At 45.4% G+C, this 9,368-nt stretch overlaps 1 protein-coding gene across 7 annotated transcripts in view; it reads right to left on the reverse strand.

Annotated features, from left to right (window-relative positions):
- The window catches only part of GRIA1 (glutamate receptor, ionotropic, AMPA 1), a 306,850-nt gene extending 301,911 nt beyond the window's left edge, over positions 1 to 4,939 (reverse strand). For 3 of the 7 annotated variants that reach the window (XM_012653191.1, XM_012653187.1, XM_012653189.1), the window contains exons 1-2: positions 4,403 to 4,939; positions 1,271 to 1,408 (exon numbers count right to left, since the gene is read on the reverse strand). In XM_012653191.1, the coding sequence (XP_012508645.1) occupies positions 1,271 to 1,408; positions 4,403 to 4,484 (220 nt within the window). In that variant the 5' untranslated portion in view covers positions 4,485 to 4,939. Of the gene's footprint in view, positions 1 to 1,270; positions 1,409 to 3,013; positions 3,155 to 4,005; positions 4,168 to 4,402 lie in introns of those variants that run through there. The other 4 variants (XM_012653185.1, XM_012653186.1, XM_012653190.1 and 1 more) reach the window with 3 other exon arrangements.
- Between the last annotated feature and the right edge of the window lie 4,429 nt (positions 4,940 to 9,368).

Here is a 9,368-nt window from a genome sequence, read left to right on the forward strand (position 1 = left end):
CAAGGCTCCTGTAAAGATTAAATGAGCTAACACATGAAAAGCAATTAGTGCATTGCATGAGCCATAGTCAATCCTTAATAAATGGTAATGAATGTTACTATAAATGTCTATAAAGTACTTATCATAATTCTCGATGCGCAGTAAGTTCCCAATAAATGAAATCTGGCATAATTATAATTCTTGGAATTTATATCAACATTATAAGTGGTCGTAGGGATGGGAAGAATTCTGACTTCTCATTTTGAGACTTCAAAGCATGCTCATTTCACATTGGTGAGAGCCCACCATGTGGGAATGTGGGAAAGAGATGAAGGAAATACGGTCTGTGCCTTCAACCATCCACAGCTCAGCAGAAGTCACCACGTCAATAGTTATACACAAGCCTATGGTGCCAATTTAATTCAGTTTCGGGTCTCAAATTGTTCTTGCACATTCAGCTCACACTTCCATGCCATAAATTTTTACTTGAGTTTAATCCCTGAAGGGAAAATGTCTCCGCTGATTAATTTTTATTCTTTCATCTGTCATAAAATGACAATCATGCAACCATATGGGCTTTCTTTTCAGTCCTTGTTGCCAGAAAAACTCAGAATGATGTTTTCTGCCCACATTTTATAATGCATTCAATTCAGATACCTGAGATTTATCTAGCCCTTCTTCTTCCTGAGGTCATCTTTGTTCTGTTTTCTGCTCAAGGGCCACCCTACAAACTGTCTTAAGCAATCAATCACTTCAAGTCATTTTAAAAATAATCAAAGCATCAAGTTTTAAATAACTATTGGTCACTTCCAAAAATGGGAAACCAGATGTACACAACTTCTCAGCTATTCCTTTTTACCGAGTTACAAAGATATTTTCTCCTTTTAACTTGTGGACAAGAAACGGCTTCAGCATCTTAAACCACATTCTCATAATGTCAGAACCTTTAATTTTACGTCTCTCAGAAGTTTTCTATGTGTGAAACTCTCTCAGCTGAACCAGAAAAACCTATGTGAGGTAGAGGAGATGCAGTCAACCCAAGTACCCATCTGCTGGCATTTAAAGTTAGCTAACAGTGAAAAAGCAAACCCATTCCATGAAGCATTGCAGGGGCTAAAATGCCAACTGCTGGAATCACTCAGAAGGCTCTGGAAATTTTTCTTGGAGGGCTTTCTCTTATGAAGACGAATGGCAACTAAAGTCATTTTTGCAACACCACCACCTACCCACAGGCCCTCCTTTCATTGGTCTAGCACAGAAAGAAATCTCAGAAATAGAAGCAACTACTTACATCTATAGGTCATCTCAAAGCTGTCACTGATGTTCACAATATCAATCTGGGGGAGCAGCTTCGGGGGCTCTGTGAGTTGCGACAAAGCAAATCTAAAAGCGGCATGTTCCTGTGACTGCTGGTTTGGAAATAATCCCCCTGTGAGGAAAGAGAATGTAACATGGTATGGGCTAGAGACAGGCTTGAGTTCCTCATCAGCCCACCCCAGATAAGCCCTTTTCTTCTCCCCATGCCAAACTCACTAGTTGTAGCCTTTAGTAGTGGAGATGAGAGTTCAAATAGACCCAACTGGATGCTGAGGCTTAAACTTCCGCAGATGAGCTTTTATGTGACAAGGGCCTCTAACATCTATCACGCTGCTCAAACATTTGATTGTGCGCCCCTCAACTCAGCTAAGGTCAGAGAAAACAGGAGACTTGTGGCATTTCTCTTCTTCCCCTCTTGGGCAAATCACCTAGGAGGGCTTTGCTCTTGCACATACATAAACCCTCCCTGTGTTTCATTTGTATCAGCCCCATTTCTCACTACAGAGCCTTACAGGAAGTAGGTGCTAATCAGCGTTGCAGAGTGATTGAAATCTAGCTCCAGTGCCCTGTGGGCTTCTCTAGCATTATAATCATTTGCCTGGACACTTGTGGTCTTTGCCCTGGCAAGACCTGCATGCAATTTAACTATTCTATCACCTCTAAGGTTTATGATTCATTTCTTCTGAAAACTCTTGATTTTCAGCAAACAATGTTTTGCTGCTTCTTTCATCGCACATGATCCTAGCTACCTAGGAATGACTTGTTACATAAGGGATTACCATTGTGTGTTTGCGTGGTAGAACCTTGTGCTTCAAAGATGTGGGCTCTTAAAAATGTCAAGAGAATACAAACATTCTATTCTAGTATTATAAAAGGCACAGTAAAGGTGCCTGTTGGAGCTCCTGTTCCAAGAAACAAGAGCACATGGCTTACCTTTGTATTTACTGTGGACATGTGAATGAATTAAAGTACATTTCTGTGAGTTAAAATCAGCTATTTCTAGAGACTGAACTATAATGAATGTTTACACAGAAGTTTATCTCAGATTCAACAGGAACTGCAGTCCCAACATAATGCACTTTTTATATAGTGGGTACGTGTTTGTTTTTAACAACTAATAAAGTGATTGCAAGGCTTTTGTTAAAGATCATACAAGTAGAATCAAGTACTACCGATGGCGGTGATATTTTCAGCATTTGTTCTATAATTTAATGTTTCGATCTCTTATTTGAAAACAGTAGCCATGGTTTTATCAGTTGAACAAGCAAGTTAGGGCTAAATGTGATTTTTAAAAATCTACAGAGATACACAAGCAAATATACTATACACACACACAGCAAAACATCCCCATGCATCTATCCCGATGACAATATACACAAGTACACTGGATGAGCATTTCCAATCAGCATAGGATAGGCAATAAATAAGTACAAACATAAACAATGCCACACATAAGAGGGAGTGACTTCCACGTGTACATGTGCCCCCACTTTAAAGAGTAAAAACAAAAAAATCAGTCTTGATTCTCACGCGTGTCTCTCCCCCCCAGATGACCACACCCCAAATGCTTCCCTGCCCCCTCCTCCCCCTCTGCAATGAATGAAAAAGAAGAAGTAGGAGGTGGGGAGGTAGAAGGCTACAGGCTGAGCTGCAAGGGAAGTGTCTTCCCTGAAGACAGGAAGTTTTGCTTGTGAGGTACTAGCACACATATACATGCACAATTCAGAATGTAGCTTAACAGGTGTCAGGAAACAAAGCAAGTTACTCCAAGGCTGCTCCAACCACCCTCCCAGCCAGCTAGCTGGAGAGGCCGAAAGAGATGGGTATTGCAGCATATGTGTGGCCGATAAAATACCAACTCTAGCACATCCTCGCCCCCCCCAAACACACACACAAAGAACACAAAATACCAGCAATGGGAACTTTCCCTACTAGAGCTATCTCCCTGGGGGGCAGGGGGTGGGGCACAGAAACCAAACCAACCAAGATACCTCCAAGCAAAGCAAAGCAGCACACTTGATTCTGGGACACAAACAGCACTGAAATGCTGGTTACACCAAAGCCCCAAGCCTTCATGGGCACGCTTTGTTATTGGTGCTTTTGCTCCCGTTAGTTTTGTTCTCCCCCATTATTATTAAGAGTAGCAATATCTGTCAGCTTCCCCATAAATACAGGAAGGGTGGGGGGCCTTTTAGAAACACAAGGACCCAGAAGGGGAAATGGGGAGCAAAAAGGCATGCAGCATGTTGAAACCTGCCTCCAAGTTGAGAGGATGGAGCCCAGTGATGAGGACAGCGGACAGCCAACAGGAGGAGAAAGGAGCATGTGTACGTGTGTGTTTGTGTGTGTGTAAAAGGTGGATGACCTCTGTGGACAGGAAATCTGAGAGGAGTGGGCAACTGAAGGAATAGAGAAAAGGCAGGTTAGGAAGTTCCAGGAGAGGGGGAGTGAGGACCACCAGCCCAGCATGGCAGACAGCAAAGAGAAGGCAGCCGGGGAGTCCAGAGCAGGGAGAGAGCCCGCCCGCCGGTCCTGGAGTGGGGGCCCTTCTGGCATTATCTCAGGGGCTGCAATACACCCAGCCCCCTTCACTCCTTCTTTTAGAGGGTCTCTTTCCCCTCCCCCAGCTAAGAAAGCACTGCCACCCTCCATTAAATATATATGTGCATATTTAATATATAGCCACACACATAAATACAAACACCGTACATACTTATATAAATAAATGAAACCAAGCACCATCTACCAAGCAATACAGTTAACTCCTTAAACACCCACCACCCTTCTCAGTGCTACAGCCTGGTTTTTTTTCCTCCAAAGCTGTGGTTCCTCCATTTCATATGCTCATGCCTGAGTGGGAGTGAGGTGTGTGTGTGTGTGTGTGTGTGTGTGCGTGTGAGAACACTTCCCCTCTGCCCCTCATCGGAACAGGAGAAGCCCCCTCCCCTGGCTGGCAGCCGAAGCCTCCCTCCCATCACCACAGCATAGCTTTAGAGAGCCAAGCACAACAGTCAGTACTGGGGAGGGGGAACACAAGCCCACTCCCTCCCTAAAAAAACCCTGCCCAGACCCAGAAAGTCCCTCCCCAGGCTGCCCCCTCACTCACCGATCTGGATATTGTTGGGGAAATTGGCACCTACTACCGCGCCTAGGAAACCGGTGCAGAAGAAGGCAAAAATGTGCTGCATATTCCTTTTTGCATTGGCGAAAAAGAAGCCCAGGTCCAATCATAGATTTGGTGTTTCCCCCCCTTCCCTTTCTTCCTCTCGCTGTTCTGCCTGTTCTTTTCCTCCTGCAGTTCCTTCCTTCCTCGTTTGTTTCCTTCCTTCCTTCTGTGAGGTTTGCCTGTTTCCCTTGGAATCCGAACACTTAAACTGCAGCGTTAACACCAACTGACAGCCAGATTAACTGAGCACGGGAAGAGAAGCCCGTCCTCATGCTAGCTGGAGCGCTGGCTCCCCCTCTCCCTCTCCTCTCCTCGCGCAGCCTGCCTCTCTCTCCCTCCCTTGCACTCTCGCTCTCCCCCTCACACTCACACAGGCAGCAAGCTCGATGCTAATACCCACGGAGCCAGCTCCGAGTTCCACAGCCGGCCGCCCCTACCTGCCCCCGCCCGCCTCCAGTCCTCACCTTATCCTCCTTTCTGAGTGTGCGGAGGGGTGGGTTCGTGGGTAGGGGTGATGCGTGGCGCTGGGGTCTCAAAAGGGGCAACCCCACAGTCCCCTCCACCCTCCCCCGCCTTCCCGAGCTCTCCCGGCCCCCTCCCCCACCCAGGGGCCTAGGGAAACGCTGGGAGCTGGGATCAGCTGGAAGTCAGTAGGTGGCAGGGGGTCCCCACAATAGCCCTCAATCCATGCGCTGCTTGATCTAGGTCACTTTTTCTAGGAGCGCAAGGCTGCTCTGGATATATCTCCTGCACTCCACTGGCCCAATTATTCCTACAACTAATTCCTGAGGGGAAGACCCTAGAAATCCCTCCTAGGAAATTTAAAGGAAAAAAGCTTTCTCCCCTGCTAAGGGGAGGAATAATAGATAAAGACAGACAATGGAGGATCTGGAGTGATTGGCAGGTGTCCTGACCACCGGATATTTGCCAGTCCCAGTCCATCTTTACCAGTGGAATTGGTGGTCTCATTCACAACCTGGGCATTTAAAATGCCCTTCCCCTTCCCTGCCTTCCACAGGAGTCTATAGCATCAGAATTGTGTGGGTGTACAATAAAGACTGAGGATACTTACACAGAGCAATTACATGAGTCATTTTGCAGGGTTTCTAGTGAGAGGACTCAGGCTTCTCTCAGTTCTCTCTGCATGCTGGTCATGTCTAGTGTAAGCAGGAACTCCATAGACTCTCCTGAACCAGTCCTTCTGCTGAAATAACCTGGAGAGAGAACAACTGTGTTCAGGGAAATAGTGTGGGTTGCAAAGCAGCAGTCGCTAACAGCCACAGAGCACTTTACAGTTTATAAGGCAACTTCACAGCGTTATCTCCATCTATCCTCACACCAACCCTGTAAAGCAGTCCTATTTTACAGGTGAAAAAACTCAAGACTCCTGGTATTAAGTCATAAGGACACAGACCTGCTAAGATGTACAGTCTAAACTACAAACTTGAGTGCTCTGGCCTTTACCAGTGGACGACTGCCCTGGCCAAAACTCCTACCCAGCGAAGAATAATCCAGGAAAAGAAAAGTCTACTTTTTCCTCAGTTCGAAAGAGAAAGAATAGACTTTGAACCTGAGTTTGCTTTGCCACTCGAATAGGCCATTTTATCTAGAGACTCTTCACTTCCCTCAGTAAGACTGCGTATCACACACACTTGTACAACAGCTACGAGGGCTGGGATTTGCAAGAAATATCTGACCATGTTCAATGGAGCCCCTAAACTAGGAACAACTTGGAGGTCCGATGCTTTGTGATTTCCTATGTACTTTCACATATATTAATTAATTAGCTCAAGTAATTTTTAAAGCTAATGTTTATTCACCATTTTTCATGTGCCAGGTACTAAGCAATGCACAGGTATCATTTATTTGTACAAGAACTCTTATAGTAGGTAACCTCATGCCCATTTTATAGATAAAGAACTGAGGACTAAAAACTTACCTGTGTTTTCACTGCTAACAAGAAAGAGACTGTGGTTTAAACACAGGAAGCTCTACCATAGGGCCCAGGCTCAGTCGCTAATAGCAGTAAGCACTGGGCAGAGACATTCTAGAGGTAGTGCTTGGAAGATAGGAGAACAGAATCAGGAAAGATCACTCCTAAGGTTTCTGCAGCATTAAGAGTTTGTGATTTAGTGATTCTATCTTATGATTTCTCCAGTTGCATTTTTTGTCTCTTACTATTTTGAATGGTACCTGGGGATCTTTTAAGTTCTCTGAGCTTTGTGACCGGTAATAATAATAATTAGGCTGTCACTGAAGGCTTCACACTTCTCTGTCACCTTTCAGAGAAAGATCGCAAAGCCTTGTATAAGGACTAATTAGCAAAACCTCAATGGCCACCAATAATATGTAAGAATTGTTTTGCATGCTTTGGAGAGAGGGGACTTTTAAAGGAGTCAAAAAGATGCATTTTCTGTGATCATTATAAATCATACAGACAAACGGATCTTCCTAAAATATAGCTCTGTGTCGCTGCCCTGCTCAAGTACGGTCAGTAGCTTCTCTTGGCCTATTAAATACATAGTTCTTCACTAATTAAACAAACATAGAGCCTACATATTTCAAGCTTGGGCATCTAGGTCAAACTACAATTAGGTTCAACTGTTTATTCCGTTTCTCTTCAAAATTCTTCTCCACTGTTTTTGGGGAAGCTATTCTATATCCGACAGGGTGTCAGGTGCTGGGAGGTGTGGAAAAGAATCAGACATGGTCTCTGCCTCAAGGCAGGTGAATATGGTAGAAAAGGAAGACAGATGAACCCAGACCACTGTCACCGGAAGCAGACTGTGGCAAGTGCTCTAGGAGAGATGTAAACACAGCAGTGGGGGAGCAGAGAAGGAAGCCACCTGTGTGCCCATCTGTGGGGATCCAGCAAGGCTTCAAAAGAGCTGGTCTGGGGAGGATGAGGAGCTCACAGGCAGTATCCGAGGAAAGAGGACCGACAAGGGCTGTGAGCAGGAGAGGACGCCGGCGCTCAGGGAGGCTGGAACCTGTGTGTGCAAACGGGAGGAGAAGGTGGGGGAACATGGAACCTAGAGGAAGTCGGGGTCAGGATTTGGAACCCACAGAATTTCTGGTGGGCAATGGCAAACCATGAGATGTTTTTAGTGTGACAATTACCAAAGCAGGTATGTGCATAAGAAAGAAAAAACTGACCACTGGTGGAAGGTGATTTCCTCATTTCCTCACCCTCAGAGGTTGGAGGAACTTAACAAACAGCTTCGTTTCCTTACATACGCTATTCTGATGCATCATGCTCTCTCTCCTTAAAGTCCCCAATCCCATTTGCCATGCCCAAATCAGTCTTGGAAGACTTGACTATCGGTCTGTATGATTGACATGTGACACACTGTGATTTACAGAGTACTTGTACACCCATCATCTCATTTCATCTCCCCAACAACCTCACAAGAGCAGAGATTAGAGTCTACGTTACAGATTAAGTAAGGCTCAGAGCGGCTAGATGGTTAGCTTAAGACAGTGGTTCTCAACTGGCAGCAATTTTCTCTCCCAGAGGGCATTTAGCAATATCTAAAAGGATTTTTGGTTCTCACAACTGGGGAAGTGATACTGGAATCTTGTGAGTAGAGGTTAGGGGTGCTGCTGAACATTGGAGGATGTTCAGGACAGCCACCCCATAACAAAGGATTATCCAGTTCAAAACTCAAACAGCACAGAGGCCAGAAAACCTTTCTTAAGGGGACATAGCAACTGGCACACCAAGGACTAGACACCAGTACCCCTGTTCTAGCTTCCCTCCCATTATATTATATGGAAGAAAAACTAGATTTCTCTTCTTTTAAGACCTCGCATTTTAATGTGGGATACCATAGATGGGTGCTCCGTAAGGTCCAGAGGGATGAGTGTGTAGTGGAGGGACTCCAGGCAGCTGGCAGGACAGGGGAAAAGTCCTCCAAATGCTCAAATTGTGCCTCAGAGACCGTATGGCACCTATTCGTCAGATTAATTATGACCTGTCCCAGAGCATATTTTTGGCACACTTTAAGTCCTATTACCATGCAGCCAAAATTGTCTACGATTTACTTATTTTGGCTGCAAATCAAGGAGAATGGTGTTTAGCAGGGATTTCAAATCCAAATGCTTCCTTGGGCCAAGCAGGGAAATGAATGAAGTGAGCTGAGCTGGGCAGAGAGTAGTGAGGACACGGAGAACCAGAGAGCCTGTCCCCTGTCGAAGGTGGCCGCAGGTACTCATGGCTACAGATCGTTGCCATAAGGAAAGGTAAGCCCAGGGTGGCCAGATACTCAGATTTCTCTTTTCCAAGAAAAAGTAGAAATATGGATTTTGTGGGTTTTTTTAAAATTAGGTATACTGTCATTGCAAAGTTAGGAAAATGGGGAAGGGGGGTAAGAATAGTGTCTCTGGGCTTGATCTGGCCCACAGGGCACAGAGTGCCAGTGGAAGCCAGGGGATGAGGCCAAACATCTGCCTAATATTAATTTGGGGGTCAAGTTCATTTCCTCTCTGAGCCTCTGTTTCCTCTTCTATAGACTGACCAGATTGGATAAGGTAATGGCTACAGACCATTCTGGCTCTGACACATCGTGACTCCATCTGACAGCAGGGACTGGGGTGAGGAAGAAAAAGGACAGGAATCAGGTCTGGGGGGCTGTTCTCTCCTCTACCTCCCATTACCTGCGGCAGTGGCATTGGCAGGTCCCTTCCCTCCCTGAGCTCACGTCTCCATCTGCAAAATGTGGGTGTTGTACCAAGGTTTCTTTGGCTTGAACATTTCAGGCTTCTAGTATAAAACAATTCAAGGGGGAGAAAAACCATCAAATTTATGATCTGAGAACAGATCACTGACAGCTAACAAATTGGCGAAAATGCAATCAGAGGGAGGGTGCCTCTGTGGCTTTCGAAGGGCCCCACTTTTAAAGATGTT

This window comes from Propithecus coquereli, unplaced genomic scaffold, assembly GCF_000956105.1.
Source record: "Propithecus coquereli isolate 6110/MARCELLA unplaced genomic scaffold, Pcoq_1.0 Scaffold419, whole genome shotgun sequence".
Classification (NCBI taxonomy): Eukaryota; Metazoa; Chordata; class Mammalia; order Primates; family Indriidae; genus Propithecus; species Propithecus coquereli.